Source organism: Pseudogymnoascus verrucosus (assembly GCF_001662655.1).
Source record: "Pseudogymnoascus verrucosus strain UAMH 10579 unplaced genomic scaffold scaffold_60, whole genome shotgun sequence".
In the NCBI taxonomy this organism is placed as follows: domain Eukaryota; kingdom Fungi; phylum Ascomycota; class Leotiomycetes; order Thelebolales; family Thelebolaceae; genus Pseudogymnoascus; species Pseudogymnoascus verrucosus.
Window position 1 is genome coordinate 50,960 of NW_017263711.1, and position 20,104 is coordinate 71,063.

The window sequence follows — 20,104 nt, forward strand, 5'->3', positions numbered from 1 at the left end:
CCCACCAAGAAACTCCCACATTGTGAGAACCAACTCCGGAAGCAGATGGGAAAGATAGTTGGCATCGTGAGTCCACGGAGCGTATCTCGAGACCGCAAGGCATATTCCGATCGCGGCGGATCTGCTGCCCCGCTCGAGATACGCGGTCAGACTCTGGTAGCTAGGCTTCTTCGCATATGAGAGCGGTGAGCAAGGCTCGGTCTTCTGGGGTTTCCACGCCCGATTGTGTCACGGCCGTATCGTATCATAAGTCCACGACTATCACGATGCAGAACCGGAGACGGACGGATTCATATTCCCAGCGCCGGAGTCCCCGTAGCGTAACTTATGCGGATGTAGAACTTCGCAAACCAGAGGGGTACAGGGATGGGGCGATCAATGGGTAGCATCTCGTCGTTGCTATGACGAGATATCAATGCCATGTTCATGTTCGCCTTAGTATTTTGATGCCAGGCAGCACTCCACGACCTATGCTGCGCCGCGCGCGCGATGGTTCAACGCCGCATCGCATATCATAGCTTCGCGGCGCATTGTGGCGGCGTCTGTACATGCATTATCGTCCTTGCCCTCCGTTTTCCTACGGATCTGAGCGTGCGTGTGGACAGGGGCTCGTATGGGTTGAACGATGCGGAGGAAAGCCGCGGTTACCAGAATGCTGAATATCGGGACTGAGGGACTGGGGGGATGGTTGGTTGATAAACCGAGGTTGTACGTGTGAGGGGATCAACCAAGTGGCGGTCTGGGGAAGCTGGCGAGGAAAGGGTAGGAGCTGAGCCGAATGAGAAGGAGAGGGGTTTTGATGGATGGGATGGATGGATGGTGTAGGTGTTCACTGTAGCTTGGTGTGCTGGTGTGTTGGCGTTGAAGGATATGAAAGGGTTGGGAAGGATATGAAAGGAATTGTTGGGAAGCGAAATCCTGATCTGATGCTACACAGGTGGGATTGGGAGATTGATATCGATACCAACATCGATATATCTCGCAAGGTGTCAGTTGAATAAAATGAGAGTGTGTGTGTGAGGGAGGTGGGTGGGAGAGGGCTGGGCTCTGAGAGAAAATGGAGCACACGACACAACAGCCGTCGCTCCCACACCAACCCTCATTTCCCCATATTTTCATCCATCTTATCACCGCTCATCCCTCTCGACCACTCTCCGCCGTCCATGTCTGCACGAGCTCGCAATCGGCAGCTGATATGGTATCAGCTATCAGACAGTAGCTATCAGATCTCGCGGCTGTTTTACGTGATCGTAACCATGCGATGTTCCCCCCTGGATTCAGTGCTGTGCAGTAGGTATAGTTGCACTGCAGCACACTACAGCAGAGGAGTAAAATAGGGCATGTACCAGCAACTGTGGTGCTACTGTGCGACTCCTTCCCCATTACGGCACGGCGCACGCCTTTCGTGCAACCCCACTATCTCCATCTATCTCCATGTCCGACTGGTATCAGATTAGATTAGCAGAAAGCCGTTTGTTGTGGGCGGAATATCAATGGGATATCTCGTCGCATATCTCATGGGATTGGCAACATCGAATCTTCGTTGACAGCAGGTTTGACAGTGACAAGAAGATCGGCGCGCGCCGATCCGTATCAGATAGGGCAGATAGGCGGAGAGATAGAGCGAACAGGACACGCCTCCTCCCGACGATCCACCGATCCGTCTCGTGGTGGCTGGTGGTGGCAACGCTGGTAAACGGACGGCGGCAGCTTATCATCCGGAACCGTTCGCGGGGTGGGTGTGTGGATGTGCGGTTTGAGAGCGGCTGTGAGTGATCTCCCGGTGTTACTCCTCCTGTAAGCAAGCCTCACGGCCATCTCTGGAGAACAATGCTCCTTTGGGGACGATGAAATAAGATGAAACGGAAGCTCAATGAACGAGCGACGAGATGAACGGAACGTGAGCACATAATGGCGTCATATTGGATCTTATCAAGATGCAGCTCTGAGAAGTCGTACAGGAGAGTTTCGTTGTCGCATCGTGGCATGCTGGCCGTTGTGTAAGGGTAGATGCCTACAGTGCCAGAGTATGTACCCTGGCTCCCCTGTACTTCGTTCCATGGAAGGATCTGTAACGTGTGTCTGAGCGCCCCGATGAGATCCGGCGATACTTTGGCCTGAGTACGCCTCGTCGACGAGTCAGTGGTTAGTCAACATTCGTATCAGGAGATTGATGGCCCGCATCGTCTCTTGTTAATCAACCGGACACGCAGCGCGTGGTACCGAGCAGATGGGAGGGAGGGAACGGAGATATTTGCAGATACCGCGGGGAGAGAGATGCATCCCCGAATGGACTTTCTTTCATACAGACAGTGCGTGCAGCGCATCGCAGCGCAGCGCAGTGAAGTGAAGGGCGTAGGTGCGTGCGTGCAGCATACCCACCATACCTTATGGGCGAGTACCCTACTCTGCCCATCATACCTCCCTGTGCAGTACAGCCGAGATGAAAGGGAGCCGGCAGCGCGGAACGAGGCGGTTCGCAAGATTGGACTGATAGTCTGGGGATAATTTGGTATTTCACCGCGTGGGGATCGCTGGGTTAGTTACCAAGCGTGGTAGGATACTCGTACCTCGAAAAATAAACCACAGCGGAGGAAAAGAGAGCTCTGGAGAAACCCTACGGATATTCCGTACGGTACTCTTCTTTTCCATATATCCACCAACGGCTTCCTCAGTTGAGTAGCGTAGAGTAGCCGTAAAGTGGTGTATCCAGCGAACGGTCACTTGTCCCGAAACACAAGCGCGAGGGCACGACGATACCAAGATACCACATGGGCGGTCACCGTCTTCCAACTGGCGGGTTGGATTTAAGAATGTTCTTCGTGTCCTCGACCCCTTGTCAGTACAGATGTGGAGTCGCTGTACAGGTATAGTTTCTTGTGAGGATGCCTGTCCCTTCCCCAACCCACCAACAGGCCCCTGTCGCCACCATCATAGGGTAGAGTACTGTGCAGTAAGTCTTTTCATTTCATGCATGGGAGGAAGAAGCAGGAGATTGATTGTTCCCGATCACACCATCGACGTGTGTGCGTGCATGCAATGCCCACGTATCATACAGGAACATACAGGACAACAGCAGCTCCAAAGCTCGAAGATCCGCATATGCTCGAATTCAAGTATGCCCGAGCCGTCTTAACGAAGGAGCGCACGAACGACGGTGTGGAATTTTGCGGCGGATTAATAGGACAGTTATGATGATGATGCGCAATGCGGAGCTAATGCGGAGGGAACTGAGACCCCCTGGGAAGGCGCCATGATAGACAGAAAGAGGTACCACACTCTCTACGTCGATTTTTCTTGGGATCGTCCTGACCCTGCCGGATAGCCAGATACCATTATGGCAACCCGTGGCGCCGTATCGAGGCATTGAACAGACACCTGGCGGGTTTGGGTCAGCACGAGCCGCATATAGAGGTGAGAGACAGGAAGTATACAGGTCCCACTATCTACCGGCATCCGCTTCGTTGCATTGCTTGCACTCACATTTTCTCTCCGATCCCCACCATTTCATCCCGACCACTCCATCGTCCCTGCTATTCATTCCTAGTCCCGGCGTCTGATGCCGTCACTTCCTTCCCACCTCTAGGCCACACTCCCAATCGTGTTCCTCAATGGCTAGCTCAACGCCCCAGCTCTGCTTCCTCTCCAGCTCCCTCCCCCAATTTACCCGTTCCGCCGCTCCAGTTCCAATTCCAATTCCAACAGAACCTCCCCCCCGTTTCATCTCCCCTCCCTCCCTCCCTCCACGTCCCCCCTGCCTTCCCGGAAGATAAAAAGCAAAAAAAAAGTACAAAGCCGGCCACCCTCCCCACGTCCCCCCATCCCAATCCAAACACCCATCCCACTCTCACACTCACCTCGCCCACATCCCACACACATCCCCACGCACACCCCACGCCTACCCCACGAGGTCGCCGCAAAACAAGGCCAGGAAAAAGAAATTATACCCGCCCGCTCCCGCAACCAGATCTCAGATCAGAAATCGCCCCTTTGGGCTGCCTGCTTAAGTTTTTATTCGCTTGCCCCGCACGCCACACGAGCTGAACGCCATGGCTCCATGCGCCACTTCTGAGGAGCCACAGGGCTTGATGTCCTCGGTGTCGATGGTGGAAGAGAGGGTGATAACGAAGGCGGTGACAATGCCGATTCAGGCTTCTGTGTTGCACGGGCCAAGGGATATTAGACTTGTAAGACTTTCTTTCTTGTTCTGTTCTGTTGTTTCCATTTTTATTGGGGTTGGTCGTGAGGGTTTTATCTTTTCTGTTGTTTATTGTATTTGTTGTTGGTTGTTGAAGGTTTTGGTGTGTGATTGATTATTCTGTGTGTGTGGGATATATTATTTTGTTGTCACATTTGTTTATTCACCTGTCCATCTTCATCACATAAGGCTATACTACTCTTACCTCTCTCCTTTACCCGACGCATATATAGTTTATTCTCACATTATATTTATTTCTCACTTCATACCCGTCACTTACCACCCATATTAACACACTCAGGAAACCCGCCACATCGCACCTCCTCAGGATGACGAGCTCCAGATCGCCATCAAAGCCACAGGTATCTGCGGCTCCGACGTGAGCTACTACAAGAAGTTTGCCAACGGTGACCTCTGCGCCTGCTCTCCTCTCTCCCTTGGTCATGAATCATCAGGTGTCGTCGTCGCCATAGGCTCTCATGTGAAGAATTTCACCCTCGGCGACCGCGTCGCGCTCGAGGTTGGAATCCCCTGTGGTAACTGCGGAGTTTGCAGAGAAGGCCGGTACAACCTGTGCAAGAAGATGAGGTTTAGGAGTTCGGCAAAGAGCGTGCCGCATTTCCAGGGTACGTTGCAAGAGAGGATTAATCACCCAGCGAGATGGTGCTATAAGTGAGTTCCCTGCTTTACTCTCACCACCAGAACCCTCCTAACACCCCCCAGACTCCCTGACACTGTCTCCTTCGCCGCCGCCGCCCTACTCGAACCCCTCTCCGTCGCCATCCACGCCGTAACCCGTGCCTCCGTCACCTCCGGCACCTCAGCCCTTGTCCTCGGTGCCGGCACCGTCGGCCTCCTCACCGCCGCCATGGCCCGTCAGTCCGGCTGCCACACCGTGACAATCGCCGATCTCTCCGCTCCCCGCGTCGCCTACGCTCTCGCCCACGGCTTCGCAACCCACGGCTACGTCGTCCCGCCCTCCTCGCTCTCCCCATCTACTACCTCATCCGGCACTTCCACACCCGCATCCTCCTCCACCGCGCCGCTCAGCACGCCCATCTCGAGGTACGCGGAGACGACGCTACAGCTTGCTGCTGCAAAGGCACTAGCGGCTGAGTTAATCGGCGTCACACAGAAGGCGCCTGAAGATGATGACATGGATGATGTTGGTGTGGACTACACCTTCGAGTGCACTGGCGTGGAGGCATGCATGCAGACATCTCTATACGCGACGCGCCCGGGCGGAAAGGCTGTGATCGTCGGCATGGGTACACCAATCCAAACGCTCCCGCTGTCTGCGGCGCAGCTGCGGGAGGTGGATTTGGTTGGTGTCTTTAGGTACGCGAATACATACGAGCGGGCCATCCGTGTGGTTGAGGGTGGCGCGCGGATGAGGGCCCAAGGGCTGGGCGGGTTCCCGGATCTGGATGGCATGGTGACGCATCGGATCAAAGGGCTTGGAGACGCGCAGAAGGGGATGGAGTTGGCGTGTCGGACGATGGATAGGGAGGGAGGGTTGGTGGTTAAGGTTGTTATTGAGACATAAAGGGGCGGGAGAAAGAGGAGGAATGGAGACGGATTAATGGGTATTTGGGCGTCTTGGGGCTGTTTCGGGTCTGGCTTGACTTCAATGATCTGGGGTTTGATCAATTACTTGGGTGTTTGCCATTCCTGGGGGATCTTGGGATTTATTTCTTTGCTGTTTACGTCCATTTTGGTTTTATTTAGATAGCCAGGGTGGGAAAGGGGCCAAAAGAAGCCAAGGGGGGAAGTTAAAAATTCTGCACAACGATCTACCTCGATTATGCGAGGATATGGGAAGGGAATAGGGGTTTTGGACACAATGGGATGAAATTTATAGGGATTTATGGGATTTATGGTGTGGGTTTACCAAAGATAGAAATGAATGAATGATATGAAACATTGACGTGTCTATCTATTTAATAGTGCTAGTGTGATTATAGAAGCTCGGTGGCCATGTCGAGCTGATAATGTAAATGCAAGCCTCCTCGTAACGACTAAATAAATAGACGACCGGAATTGTTTATTGTGAGGCATGATAAATTTCGTTATTTAAAGAGGCAACACTCAAACCCCTAATCCCGCGGATACGATTCGATTAAATCCAAAATCGACTCCATAACTGTAGTTTCCACCCAGCGATGAGTCACCCTTAGCTTTTTCCAACGCTCGTCCTCCAAATTCGCAGTCGCTCCCCACTTTAGCAGCAACTTGACCATGTCTTCATGGCCCCCTTTCGCCGCCGCCCGTAGCGCAGTTTGCGAATGCCTGCCCTCCGCATTCACGTCCGCCCCCTCCTCCAGCAGCAACCGCGCCACCGCTACGTGTCCCTGCGACGCAGCGAACTGCAGTGCGAACATATTCCTAGTGTCGCCCCTGTACTTCTCACGCGGGGCGTTGACATCCGCTCCATTTTTGAGTAGCAGCCGCACGACCGCCTCATGGCCGTAATAGCATGCGGCTTGCAGCGCGTTGCCGCCTGATTCGGCATCGCCCCCCGGGGCGTTGACGTTGGCGCCTTTCTCGAGCAGGAGCGCGACGATCGCCTCGTGCCCTGAGCCAGTGGCGGCTTGGAGCGGAGGCCCCCAACGTTTCTCACAATTGACATCGGCCCCGTTTTGTAACATTAGCTTGACGATAGCCATGTACCCTAGACGTGACGCCTCATTAAGCACGCCCTTGGCGTTTACATCTGCCCCGTTCTCAATGAGTAACTTGACAATATCCTCGTGCCCTGCTCTCGTAGCTGCGTGAAGAGCGTTATATTCAGTCCCACCCTTGGGATTCACCTCGACCTTCGGCGCCTTATTCTGGAGTAGCAGTTTTACAACTCCTATATGTCCCCTATCTGAAGCTACGGAAAGCGCGTTGCCATGCCGATCACTACTTCGAGCATTTACGTCGACTCCCTTATCGAGCAATATTTTGACGATGGCGGTGTATCCTCCAGCTGCAGCGGCATGGAGCGGATTTGTGGATTCGCCACGTCTAGCGTTAACCTCAGCTCCCGCATTGAGCAGCGCTATGACAACTTGTACGTGCCCTGCAGCTGAAGCTGAGGATAGTGCAGTCGACTGCTCCCGGTATGATTCATTCTTAGCGTTAACATTCGCCCCCCTCTCGAGCAGCAGTTTGACTACTGTAAGGTGTCCTCCGTGTGAAGCTGCCTGAAGAGCCGGAGTGGAGTAGTCTCCACCCTGGGAGTTAATATTCGCACCTTTATTCAGTAACGTATTGACGACTGGTTCATGTCCCATCAGGGACGCTTGATATAGCGCTGTGTCGCCACCGCCCCCCCGTTCTTCAATACTCGTGCCATCCTCTAGAAGTCTATTAACTAGTACCAATAGTCCAAACTTTGCCGCAACTACAATAGCTGGAGCCTCTCTACCAAAGAATTGTTCCCCTGAAATTATACCCAACCTTCCGTCTGATCTAGCGATCTCCGGAGATACCAACGCCATTTGCACGGAGCTAGACAGCAGCTTTTCATTTTTTAGAAAATCTAGTGCCAGATCTTGTAAAGAAGTGTTTTCCTCTGGCTTTCCCCTTAAATGATCACCCCAAAATATAGAGGCGTACTCGACAAAGGGAAACATGGATAGCCGGTCAAATATTGGGTCATCTAACTCGGAAGAAGATCCGTCGGCAAACACATCAAGAAACAGATAAGTGAGGCACCTATCTGATATCTCCTCCTCCGCAGTTGAGAGTAGTGTCACCTCCAGCGTTTTCAGGTACTCTTGCACCGTCGGATGCGCCACGGATACGATCTGACTCTCTTCGCGTATGGTAAGGAGACCGGCAGATCTATCGATGAAGGTCTGTAACCAAGATCCCGCGTTGGATTCCACAATTCTCTGAAGCCTCGATGCTGACGTGTTCTTGGGTTTGACGGCTAAGATGTGACATATCTCGTCGACTCGAAGAGGCCTCTTCGCAAAATATACCCATTTGAGTATGATATTGATTATATCCTTATCTCTAGCTTCGCTCATTCTTTCTATCCTTTCGATGGACATTTTGTAATAATCGTTCACATTTTCCGATAGGGAACCTAAAGCGTCGATGACATCCTCGACTGTATACTCTGTTTCCAAATGATCTATCTGCATCTTCGCGAGCTGGAATCTAGTGATATATTAGAAATACACTTCAGCAACGTAGCGCATCTAGTAACTCACATTTTGCGTGCTTTTTTAGGTATAGTTGCCAACATCTTCGTACGCAAATCTGGTCGTTTTTCAACCCATGATTTCCAGGCGGAATTTGTTTTGATTGCCCTTTCAATATACGCATGAATGTCCATCTCGCTTGCCTCGATATCTACGTTCTCTCCTCCGAGCTCTTGAGCAACATCGTGATCTGGTCTCGATGTGATAAAAATCCGAAGTGTCGTCCTTGTAGAGCTGAGCGATAGTAGCTCCTGCACGAATAGCTTCTTCTCATATTCAGACTTCGAAAACTCATCTAGTGCGTCGACCATTAAATATACGGCCGAGAACGAATCCAACAATTCCGACAAGAATGAAGTGTATTGGTCTAGAGTTGCTGGTTGTGTAACATGCTTAGCGTTGAACTTTTTAACCTGGCTTACTGCAGATAAATCTTGCGCAGCCAATTGCTGAATTATAGCTGGGATGAATTTAAGGACTGTTTGTTCGGCTTCGTTCTGAAATCTGCAGTAGAGATAGACAAGGCCAACACGTTTGTCTGGTTGGGTTTCTCTTTGGCTCTTAAGATAAGAGTCGACATGATCAATCACAACCGATCTAGTTCATAGTAAGCTGTATGTCAACTAGATGAAGTTCGGCCAGAAATCCTAACTTACGTTAAGAATGTCTTTCCAGCACCACCTGGCATGAATATGTCAGACCTCCGTTCAAGAAATATAATTTCGATGACTGCTTACCTTTTCCCGGGCACCACAGAGTTAAGATGTCTCCACGGAGCCATTTGTCAAAGTTTGGATGTTCAAGTAACCACTGCCCCGAATTTTCCAACCTGTTTATTACAACATCATCGTGCGTTTTCTTAAACGTCAGAGGTGACATATCGTGTAGCGCTTTCCGGGTTACTGCCTCATTCTCTCTTCTCAGAATAGTTGCCGACGCTGCCCCATGTACTGCCATGTCAAAATTTTGGCGAGCATCTTGTAACGACTTCATGGCTGTATTCACATGGTCTGTTGTGACTTGGTCCCAAACTCTTTGAACGAAATTCCTTTGTAAGAACTGGATACTGATCCGCAAAAAATCCGTGATAGCAGCGAGTAGATTGGTGGCCTTCACTAAGATGGAATCTGTCCCATTGTCCAATTCAAAATTTAAGGAACTCACGCTATTCAGAAACTGTTGATGATCTGATAATTCCTCGAGACCTTCGACGACAGCCACTGAACTGCTATGATCATTGGAGGCTAGCTGTATTTCGTTCAGCGACTAACTTCAAATCAAAGGCCTTAGGCTGGGACTTACCGTTACGACTTGACTGAGAGCATTAGCAGTAATTTTCAGCGGTAACAAGCCAGCTGCCTATGAAGATGTTAGATAGTTCTTAATCACAGAACGGTTTGGACATACATCTGCAGAGAACGAGACCACCCCGAGTACAACACTGAGAACGGGGAACACCTTCGACATGCAAATTCTTGTCCTGCCAGATATTGTGTCTTGCTGAGCTTCATCCTTTAGCAAGGCTTTTGCGATGACCCTGCTGTATGAGTCTGCGGATGTCAAGGGCTCATTGCTAGCTACAGCCACGGCTTGCTTAACGGCGTCATCTCCCACGGAGACACCCTCGTAATATTGAGCACTCTCTTTCAAGGTAGCATGTAGATTCCCGAATGATTCCTCGAGCATCCGTTGTGCCTTTACCAGTGACTGGCCGGGGTTATTCACCTGAGAAAATGGGCCATCTACAAGAAATTAGACTCTGAATCTTTAGTAACCCCCCTGAATGAGTCCACTATAGGGATACTTGCTTCTCAAAGATTTAGTTATCTCCTCCTGAGCTTCGCCTACACTTATAGGGTCTGCTTGCGCTGATGCTATAGTCGGTTTCTGGCCAGCCTGTACTACCGCTGGCGGTGGCGGCGTTGTTGACTGGGTATTCGAGCTGGTAGAGATATGCTGATTTCCTGTCTTGGCTCCGTCTTTTTCACCTACTTCCCCCTTTTTGGGGCGAAATTTGGAAATTAAACGCGAACCAAACGCCATCATAAAAGACTGTGAGCAGTCGCGGAGAGCTACACGAGAAACTAGGATCTATAGCCTCAATGGTCTGTATTCTTCGATATTGACCACCGAAGAGCTCAGGAGGAAGATGAAACCAACCATGCTGGACAAGGCTGCATATTCGGCGGGGTAACCCACGCCAAGCATAATTTGGACCCCACGACATGCAGCAAGAGGGCAGTTGAACATGGTGTGAACATTGTGTGCATATTTTTCTTGCCCTCCTAAGTTGTTGAAAGTTGAGAAAAGAGAGAGCTTATTGCATGAAGCGTGAGGCTTTGCGACCACGGCGCCAACATACCACCGGCGACATGTGGCCATCACGGGCTTCAATGAGGGCTGAAGTGGACTGGACAGAAATCATCGCAATGCAAGACACGCACTCAAAACTGAGATTTATGACCTACCCACAAGTGATATAAGTACCTTATTAATATGATAAATCTTCTAGTTTCTTCTTTAGCTGTAATCTACAGCACAATATATTATTTTGATAATGCTGAATTATCAAAATATTATACGACGGCTTTGGTGAAATAATAACAACCACGTGACTAGCACACTACCACGGCTTAATTCTCAATTAAGCGTCCTCAACCAATCAAATAATTAGATTTTATCGGCCGTCGGACCCGTCACCGCTTATCCCCCAACCAATTACAGCCAATCATAGTCTGCCGATATCCATAATTACTGTACTTGTGCATACAAAGACTGAGGGACCAGCATTTTTTTACGCGAGACCAAGTTCCGATCTCGTCGTCCCGCCTCCATCTTCCTCTTCCAATCCTCAATCCAACACAGTCCTCCCCACCAAAACAACAACCTTCACCGCTGTCAATTCAAAAGCTCAATTATATTTACATAAGGGATATTTGAATGATATCCCCAATTTATTAGCTGCTAAGCTGTGTTTCTTCACGTTGCGTCTATGAGTGCGCGCCCGTCAGTCTTCACTTCGCAGGTATGTGTCACTCTTTTTCTTCACCGAGCGGCGTTGTCGTGGCGGATGGCGGCGCCAGTCACCGCTTCCCTGCCACGTCAATGAGGGTCGGGGATGTGGGATCTCCTTCATCTATACCGTACTCTTTAGCTGGCTCTCTCTTCTTTCTGCTCTCGTCGGAAAAGGCTTCGTGGGAACCCTGGCTAATGACTCGGTCATAGGATTACATTTCAGGTGCGCACACGAGCAAACCCCCTCCAACCGCCACATCCCGCAGCAACATCATGCTAACCCACTGGATAGATCACATCTGGAAAGCTTCAGTAAATTGACGAATCGTCGATCAACCATATAACACCACTTTTACAAACAACAAAACTTCCACTACGACATGCTTGCTCGCTTTTCCAAGCAGGCCCTGAGGGGCGCGGGAATCGCGCTCAATGGCCGCTTGGTTTCGCAGCAGGCTAGGTTCCTGGCCACTGTCGAGCCGACCGTTGGCAGGACCATGCCTGTGACCAGGCCAAGGGCCACTCCGATTGCCCATGATCGGGCTACGTTCACTATCAGGGTATGTTGAAAGTGGCGGTGTGGGGAGAAGACAACAAAAAGGAATATTTTCTAACGAAGACAACAGGACGGCCCAGTCTTTCACGGCAAATCCTTCGGAGCCAAGTCCAACATCTCCGGCGAGGCCGTCTTCACGACCTCCCTCGTCGGCTACCCGGAGTCCATGACGGACCCCTCCTACCGCGGCCAGATCCTCGTCTTCACCCAACCCCTCATCGGGAACTACGGCGTCCCCTCCAACCAACGTGACGAGTACGGACTCCTCAAGTACTTCGAGTCCCCCAACATCCAGTGCGTCGGCGTCGTCGTCGCCGACTACGCCCTCCAATACAGCCACTGGACAGCCGTTGAATCCCTCTCCGCCTGGTGCGCCCGCGAAGGCGTCCCCGCCATCTCCGGCGTTGACACCCGCGCCATCGTCACCTACCTCCGCGAGCGCGGCTCCTCCCTCGCCCGCATCACCATCGGCGAGGAATACGACGCCGACCAAGACGAGGCCTTCGTGGATCCCGAGCAAATCAACCTCGTCAAGCGCGTCTCCACCAAGGCCCCCTTCCACGTCCCCTCCCCTAAGGGCGACATGCACGTCGCAGTCATCGATTGCGGAGTCAAGGAGAACATCCTCCGCTCCCTCGTCTCCCGCGGCGCATCCGTCACGGTGTTCCCCTTCGATTTCCCAATCCACAAGGTCGCGCACCACTTCGACGGTGTTTTCATCTCGAACGGCCCCGGTGACCCAACTCACTGCGCTGATACCGTATACCACCTCCAGCGCCTTATGGAGACCTCCCAAGTCCCCGTCTTCGGCATCTGTCTCGGCCACCAGCTCCTCGCTCTCGCAGCCGGCGGACGCACAATCAAGCTCAAATACGGGAACCGCGCCCACAACATCCCCGCTTTGGACCGCACCACCGGGCAATGCCACATCACATCCCAGAACCACGGGTACGCCGTCGACACCTCTACTCTCCCGGACTACTTCAAGGAGTACTTCGTCAACCTGAACGACGGCTCCAATGAGGGGATGATCCACACCAGCCGCCCGATTTTCAGCACACAGTTCCACCCGGAAGCCAAGGGAGGACCGATGGATAGCAGCTACTTGTTTGATATGTACCTTGATAACGTCCGTCGCTACAAGGACGGGAAGAAGGTCGTTGGTGCGGTGGTGGAGGAGAGGATTAGCCCCCTCCTTGTGGATATCTTGGCGAAGGAGCGCGTGGGTGTTGAGCCGGCGCAGGAGGCTGCTGCTGCTGCGGCGGCGGCGGCTTAGAGAGTGGGATGGGATTGAGATGGTTAGGGTGGGGGGATAGGAGTATTACGTTGCTTTTTGCTGTGCTTGATTGATTGAGTGCTTTTGGGACGCGTTTGGGGGGATTGAAGATCAATTACCGCAATTTACGCTTTTTTTTTGAACTTGACTTGACTTTGCCTATTTTTGATCCTGTGAAGTGAAGTGAAATGCTCCCTCGCCCCGTCTGGAATTGTAGAATCTTTCCCCGCAACTCGATTTTTGCTGGCTGTGTGTGTTGTTGTGTTCCTTGCCCAGGTTGCACAGGTCTAATACAGACATACAGACACATCACACCACAACACAACACTCAAGCCCCCCAAAGTACGTAAGTAAACATAAAAAACCCATCCATTCTATCCCTACACTACTATAATAATATACCTCTCCCCCGTTTCCCAATCTCGTGATTACACCGACCCTCCCATCGGTCCCCCTTCTATCCATCTTATCCACACACACGGAAAACCGAATCCACCAGACAGTCTAGATCTTATATCTTATATATACACCCCCCACACGCCACACCCCACACAGACCCCGATACGGCAGTAGACTTAAAAAGTCGACACCGCAATCGCAACAGCCTGACTAGCCGAATGCGAGATCGACACACTCACCTCCCTAACACCCGCCTGCTTAGCTGCCGCAGCTGCATCACCATGTAACTATTTCGCCATTAGCACCCCATCAACCATCTTAAAGCACGGAATTACTCACATGAACAACCAAAACCCCCCCTTCCCCCGCCAAAACCTCAATACTCTTCAACTCCGCCCCCCCTCCGCGGCTGGGGACCCCCAAACTCTTAAACACCGCCTCCTTCGCTGACCACCTCCCCGCGAAACTAGCCTGCGGATCAGCGGCAGCACGACAGTAGCGCGCCTCTTCAGCGGTGAAATTGCGTTCCACGAAGGTCGCGTTATCGATGTTGATAGCTGATACATCCTCGACGTCGACACCGACTTTAGTGCCAGCGGCAGCTGTGCTCTTAGCGAGTTTCTCGACAACGGCCTTAGTTGCTTCTTTGCTCGACCCGGTGGAGGTGGGCTTGGCGGCGGCCCTTGCGGCGCGGGAGGCTGCTACGGCTTCCGCGGCGAAGTTGGGGGAGTAAGTCAAACCAGCTGTCTTCTTATCCACCGACACGCGAGCGTTGGGGTTGAGGAAGACATCAGGCATCTGCTCATCCGTGTACGGTGCGTGCGTCTTAGCGACGAAGATGGAGTTGTTGATAAGTCCGTTGTGGAAGTACCTATACGCCTTCTTCTGTCTCGCCTCGAGCTTGCCGCGGTACGCAGCGAAGGTCTCCTCGTCGAGGGTGGCGAAGAGGTATTTAGGATGGATACCAATAGCCTGCGCGCCCTTCTGTCCGAACCCGAAGGATGTCACGGAGAAAGCCTTGATGCCGTCGGTTTGGATGCTCTTGGATGGGTAGACGATGAAGTCGAATTGCTCCATGACCTGATCGATGTTATCCGCATTGCGGTTACCGGGGACAAGACCGGTGTTCAGGACTTGAAGAGCACCGTTCATCATCCAGCCACCAGCAGCGCCCTTGGGGTGACCAGTAAGGAACTTCTGGAAGATACCGAGGAGGGCATTACCCTTCTTGCGGCCGAGATGCTCGAGCTGCTGGCAGATAGTCTTGGACTCGTTCTTGTCGTTCGCGACAGTCGAGGTTCCGTGGAAGGAGGCGACGTCGAGATCATCGATGGTGAGACCCCAAGTGGCGAGGGCACCGCGGATAGGTGCGATAGTAGGGTCCTTCTTCCAGAAGCTGTTACCGAGCTGGTCGAGGACGTCGCGGACTTGGCGGGCAGCTTCGCGCTCGATGTGCTCAGTGCGCTCGCTTGTGTAGACGACCTCGTCGAATTCGCCGGTGGCCTGCGCCTTCATGGCCGCGACCTCCTCGTGGAGGTACTCGAGCTCGGACTCCTGCCATTGCACGATCTGCTTCTTGCGGAGCTCGATCTGGCGTCTACGGTACTTGATATCGAGGAGCGGGGATGGGAAGGCGCCGGCGGTCTCGCGGGCGGTGGTGAGGACACCTTGGCCTGGAGCGGGAATGGAGCGACCGATCTTGTCGGTGGCGGTGGCGGTCATGCCGAGGATACCGTAGATGGGGACGCCCATCTCGAGGGCCAGCTTGGCGGTCATGATGAGCTGCATACCGGCACCCTGGGACTCCATGAAGCCGTTTCGGGTGGTGGTTGCGGGGCGGGACATCTCGGCGGGGGTGCGGCCGTGGGCGAGCTCGTCGACGCCGTTGCTGGTCGCCTTCATGTTGGCGAACTCGTAGGAGCCTTCCTCGGTGAAGTCGTCGAAGCCACCGACGAAGCAGACGCGGGCCTTGCCTTCGATGATGGTCTCGTAACCGATGTCGAGAGACTCGACGGCGGTGGCGCAGGCTCCGGATGGGGTCTTGATTGGTCCGGTGGACGAGAGGATCAACATGTTAACCCAGGCGCTCATGGTGTTGATGAAAGACTCCTGGAGAATATCCTTCTGGATCGGCAGGTCCAAGTAGCGATCCTTATACATGCCTCTGAGAGCAGTCGCACCACCAATACCGGAACCGATACAGTTACCGACCTCGGAGATATGGACGTACTTGTAGAACTCGTATGGGTCGGTGATACCGGACGCGAGGAGAGACTCGACCGTGCAAACAAGAACCCAAAGAGTAACTGGGTTAACCTGTGCGACGATATCATCTGGGATACCGTACTTGGTAGCGTCCCAGCCAAGTGGGATCTGACCAGCAACGATGCGGTCGAAGCGGAGAGCCTTAGGAACCAACAGGCTGGCGCCCTTCTTTAGGCGGACAGTGTACTCGCCAGACTCCTTGATCTCGAAGATCTCAACCTTGTCCTCATGCTTGAGCTTGAACTCATTCGCATTCTCCTTGGAAGTCTCAAATGGCTCAAGATCCTCCTCAATGACAACCTCCTGGAGGAGCTCCTTCTTGTTGGGGTCGTACCCGTCGAACATCTCTGGCTCGATGAGACGGATACCAGCGTGCTCAAGGATGTGCGCCTCGTACTTTGGCTTGACATCCTTATCATCAACTGGCTCGCCAGTCTTGGCATCAACCCATCCGGCGTACTGCTTGCCCTTGATCATGCCGTTGTGGTTCTTGATCAGACCCATAATCCAGGCCATCTCAATGCAACCCTCGAGGGAGAACTGGCCGTAAGCCTCCATCTCCCAGCGAGTCCTCGAGTTACCCCAAGGACCAACCTCAGCGAAACCAGTGACAACGACAACCTTCTCGAGGTCGACCATGCCCTTAAGGTTCTCGTTGAGAGGCTTGATATCCTTCTCCCAGTCTGGGAGGTTGGGGAAATCGAACTTGATGTTGGCGCGGGGCTCAATGGTGACCTTCTGGTAGAGGGCCTCGCTCTGCTCACCGTTGACGATCTTGTTCTCAAGAGCAGTCTCCTTGGTGACAGCACGGCGAACCTCGCTGGTATCCATGATATCCTTGCGGAGGTTGGTCATGACGTCCTTGAGACGTGGGATGAACTGGAGTCCACCGTTAAGATCGGCGAAGACAGGCTCAGACTGGCAAAGGTCGACCATAGGAGGAGTCAAGAGACCCAACAGGTTGAAGGCCATCTCAGTCTGGGAGAAAGTGCGGACACCGTAAGCCTCAACGCCCTCAGCAGTGATGTTGTTAGCACCCATAAGGCCAGTGCCACGGGTCCATCCGATGACTGCACCGCAGATGGTGAGGAAGTTACCCCAGTTCTCGGAGTGCCAGCGGTTGAACAGGGTCTCGAGACCAAGCTTGGACTCAGAGTACAGACCATCGTTACCGAAGGTACCGTGGTTGGGCGACAAAGGCAGGATAACCTGTGCCGGGCGAGTCTCGTATCCGCGGTCGGCCTTCTCCTTCTTGACGGCACCAAGGAGACGGAGCACGTTGGTAAGCATGATACGGTGAGCAAGCTCGGACTTAGAGTCGATGCTGTCGATCTCACGTCCGTTCTCTGGGATAGCGGCGAAGGGAATGACGAAGTCAAGATCCCATCCAAGACCATCCTTGGGGTTGTAGATGTAGTCAACCAGAGCGTCAACATCCTGCTTGCTTCCCTGGTTGAAGGGAACAACGATGAGCTGGGAGCCCCTGGATCCGTAGCGAGCGTACATGGCCTGGTAGTACTCGGTAACCTCACGGGAGAAGCGGCTGGTCGTCACAACGACCTTACCACCACCGCTGATGAAGCCCTGGAGGACCTCAGCACCAATGGAGCCAGCACCCGCACCAGTCATAAGCGCATTCTTTCCTTGGAATGAGAGACCGTTCTTTGCGGCATCCTCGAGGCCATTGATGTAAAGACCGGTAAGCTTCTTGCTGTACTCCCATCCATGCTCATCCTTTCTCTTCAAGTGCAAGAATGGGATGGTCTCGACCTTTCCTTGCTTAACGGCAGGCTTCTTGATGCCGCTGGCAGTGCCCTTGGTCTCCTTAGGCATGATTTGACCCTCGCTCATGGCCAGCGAACGGATGACATCGCTGTACAAAGTCTTGATCTGAAGTTGAGACTCCTTAGACATCTTGTTCTGCTGCTTGATGAGCCTGTAGATCTTACCAAGATCGTGCTGGACCTTGGTTCGGTTTCCGTACTCGGAGATCTTTCCTCCATCAGCCATGTCCTTGACGTAGTGCTCCAGCTTGCGCACGCTCGTTCTTGGGATCTCGCTGTATTCGAGATTGCCACGGGCGTCCACGGTAGTGTGGGGACCGGTGGGGACGGAGACGTCCTTGTACATAGGCGGCGTGTTGAGAACATCCTTGCAGTTCTCAATAAGCTGCTGGCCGAGCTCCTTTGCGAGCTGGTAGGTCTCTCCACGTTCTGCTGGGCAGTGATCAATGTGATACTGCATGAAGTCGATGAGAGTTGGGTTCGCACGGTTCATGATTCTGATACACTGGCTAACAATCTCACGATCGACAGCCTTCAGGCGGCCGAAAATGATATCGTAGAACATGAGAAGCGCATCTTGACGAGCCCAATTCCACGATGAATCGTAGACTCTAGCCTTCAGCGATGTGAAGACGGGCTCAATACCAGCCGCGTATGCCTCTCCGTGCTCCACATTCCACAAGTCGAGCTGCGACTGCAGAGCAGCCTCCGACTTCTGAGCGCTAACAAACGACTTGTCGCCCGCCCGTAAATCGATCTTCAGGTACCTCGCGTACAGCTCAAGTTGTTGCTTGAACAGCGCGCGCTGGTCCTTGGTGAGTGCGTCAATCGCAGCTGGGTCCATCATCATTCCGCCGCCACCACCACCGCCCGCAGCAGCGACAGGTGCGGAAAGGCTGATCCCAGCATTTGTCGCATATTTATTTGATACCTCGTCGAGGAACGCTTTCGCGTCGGCCTCGGCCCCGAGACGTGCCGGGGGCTCCATAGTAAGCGCCAGCAGGAGGACACCGTCCTGGCGCCCAGGACCGAGACCCCACCTCGTCTCGAGGTATTTCCTCGCGGATGTGATATTGAAGCCACCAGGCATCTTCGAGGAGATTAACCTGGCGATAAGAGATAATGATTGTTTTCCAAGTTGGCCGTTGAATGTAGCCTGCATGGATGCTCCAAGTTCGTCCAAGGGGATATCTTCCGGCTTCTCGGGAGTCGAGCCAAACTCCTTGCCCAAGTCACCTAATATTTCGTTTTGGAGAGTCGATTTGCCTATTGATAAATTGTTAGCCGCTGTAACATTGCCTCAGAAATAAATGAACTGTGCATACCTCCAACAAGATCCTTGATAGCCTTGCTCAACGGAACCTCAGTAAACGGCTTCTTCAGCTTCTGTGCGATAAGAGACCTGACAATCTCCAGGGCGCCAACTGGGGCATCTGGTACTTGTGCCGCTGGTCCTGCGCTTGCAGCAGGTGCAGCAAACGCGGCAGGGGCGGCGCCAGCAGCAGGGGCCGCAGCAGCCGGAGCATCGCTCGATGCAGCTGCCTCTGGCTCCTCCTCCACAGGGTCAACATCGTAGTAGATCTCCTTCGCGTCCTTGTTATAGCAGAGAATCTGTCTCTGCACAGACTTCGCAGCATCGTGAGCCTGGTACTTGGATGCGAGCGTCCTCTTCGCCATCACACCTAGGGTATCTGCGGGACCGATCTCGACAATCCTCTCGGTCAACTTGTCGGCGAGAATGACATCTTGCGTCTCGATCCAGCGCACGGGCGACGCGAATTGGTAGGCCAGCAGTTCAACGAGGAGCGTGTGGGCGAGCTCCTGCTCGATTTCGGGACGCATGGCGGGTGGGTATTTAACGTCCGAAGACTATTATGGTGAAGTAGGGTGGTGGTAATCGGGGTCGAGGTTTGATTGTTGGATAGGTCGTGAATGTAAGATCCACGGCGTAGGTTTGTATTTGTAGTGGTGGTTCGAGTTTCGTAAATTGCAGGAACTGTACGAATAGCTTGTTTGTGTGAAGAATGGGTATGATTACAACCAACGTAAGGGGGGGAATTTGAAGCTTCGACGGGGGACAAGAAGGGTACCGCAAGAAATAGAGAAGTGATTGATGATGATTATAGATTGATAGTTTGTGAATTGGGGAACCCGACGAAGGAGAATAAGGAGCTTCGGGGGAGCGGAAGAGAGGATAGAAAGGTTGATTTCCAATGGAAGTTGAGGGGGGGGGAGAGAGGAGGTCGTCGTTGGGAATCGTCGATGCACAACACGGAACATTGCAGGCAAGCTTCTCACAAAAAAGTTGGGTCTGCGGTCTCAACACAGATTCTGCGCTAATCCTGATTTGGGAAGTGTGTGGATGTGTGGATGGTGGATGATGGAGGGATTAGTGCGGAATAGTGTGGAAGTGGT

At 52.9% G+C, this 20,104-nt stretch overlaps 4 protein-coding genes across 4 annotated transcripts; 2 read left to right on the top strand and 2 right to left on the bottom strand.

Moving 5' to 3' along the window:
• The first annotated feature begins 3,780 nt into the window (after positions 1 to 3,780).
• On the top strand, positions 3,781 to 6,129 carry VE01_09635 (uncharacterized protein). The gene is made up of 3 exons (XM_018279047.2): positions 3,781 to 4,187; positions 4,500 to 4,870; positions 4,922 to 6,129. Exons 1-3 carry the CDS (start codon positions 4,050 to 4,052, stop codon positions 5,742 to 5,744), a joined length of 1,332 nt encoding a protein of 443 aa, XP_018126341.1. The 5' UTR covers positions 3,781 to 4,049; the 3' UTR covers positions 5,745 to 6,129.
• VE01_09636 (uncharacterized protein) lies at positions 6,027 to 10,453 on the bottom strand. The gene is made up of 7 exons (XM_018279048.2): positions 10,203 to 10,453; positions 9,802 to 10,136; positions 9,697 to 9,753; positions 9,132 to 9,642; positions 9,051 to 9,075; positions 8,404 to 8,991; positions 6,027 to 8,350 (listed from the first exon to the last, which is right to left on the bottom strand). The coding sequence occupies exons 1-7, from the start codon at positions 10,438 to 10,440 to the stop codon at positions 6,295 to 6,297; spliced, it is 3,810 nt and encodes a 1,269-aa protein (XP_018126343.2). The 5' UTR covers positions 10,441 to 10,453; the 3' UTR covers positions 6,027 to 6,294.
• A 757-nt stretch (positions 10,454 to 11,210) lies between these two features.
• CPA1 (Multifunctional pyrimidine synthesis protein CAD) lies at positions 11,211 to 13,388 on the top strand. Its single transcript, XM_018279049.2, has 4 exons — positions 11,211 to 11,419; positions 11,620 to 11,632; positions 11,702 to 11,969; positions 12,036 to 13,388. The coding sequence occupies exons 3-4, from the start codon at positions 11,790 to 11,792 to the stop codon at positions 13,239 to 13,241; spliced, it is 1,386 nt and encodes a 461-aa protein (XP_018126342.1). The 5' UTR covers positions 11,211 to 11,419; positions 11,620 to 11,632; positions 11,702 to 11,789; the 3' UTR covers positions 13,242 to 13,388.
• A 216-nt stretch (positions 13,389 to 13,604) lies between these two features.
• On the bottom strand, positions 13,605 to 19,951 carry FAS2 (3-oxoacyl-[acyl-carrier-protein] synthase). Its single transcript, XM_018279050.2, has 3 exons — positions 19,015 to 19,951; positions 13,980 to 18,955; positions 13,605 to 13,927 (listed from the first exon to the last, which is right to left on the bottom strand). The coding sequence occupies exons 1-3, from the start codon at positions 19,529 to 19,531 to the stop codon at positions 13,817 to 13,819; spliced, it is 5,604 nt and encodes a 1,867-aa protein (XP_018126340.1). The 5' UTR covers positions 19,532 to 19,951; the 3' UTR covers positions 13,605 to 13,816.
• Positions 19,952 to 20,104: the final 153 nt, after the last annotated feature.

Coding starts and splice junctions, on each gene's coding strand:
- VE01_09635 (XM_018279047.2), top strand. CDS start 4,050: ATGGCTCCATGCGCCACTTCTGAGGAGCCACAGGGCTTGATGTCCTCG. Junction 4,188..4,499: donor GGCCAAGGGATATTAGACTT/GTAAGACTTTCT, acceptor TAACACACTCAG/GAAACCCGCCACATCGCACC. Junction 4,871..4,921: donor CCAGCGAGATGGTGCTATAA/GTGAGTTCCCTG, acceptor AACACCCCCCAG/ACTCCCTGACACTGTCTCCT.
- VE01_09636 (XM_018279048.2), bottom strand. CDS start 10,440: ATGATGGCGTTTGGTTCGCGTTTAATTTCCAAATTTCGCCCCAAAAAG. Junction 9,643..9,696: donor CTCTCAGTCAAGTCGTAACG/GTAAGTCCCAGC, acceptor AACGAAATACAG/CTAGCCTCCAATGATCATAG. Junction 9,076..9,131: donor TCTGTGGTGCCCGGGAAAAG/GTAAGCAGTCAT, acceptor TATTCATGCCAG/GTGGTGCTGGAAAGACATTC.
- CPA1 (XM_018279049.2), top strand. CDS start 11,790: ATGCTTGCTCGCTTTTCCAAGCAGGCCCTGAGGGGCGCGGGAATCGCG. Junction 11,970..12,035: donor GGGCTACGTTCACTATCAGG/GTATGTTGAAAG, acceptor CGAAGACAACAG/GACGGCCCAGTCTTTCACGG.
- FAS2 (XM_018279050.2), bottom strand. CDS start 19,531: ATGCGTCCCGAAATCGAGCAGGAGCTCGCCCACACGCTCCTCGTTGAA. Junction 18,956..19,014: donor TATCAAGGATCTTGTTGGAG/GTATGCACAGTT, acceptor ATTTATCAATAG/GCAAATCGACTCTCCAAAAC. Junction 13,928..13,979: donor GGGGGGTTTTGGTTGTTCAT/GTGAGTAATTCC, acceptor ATGGCGAAATAG/TTACATGGTGATGCAGCTGC.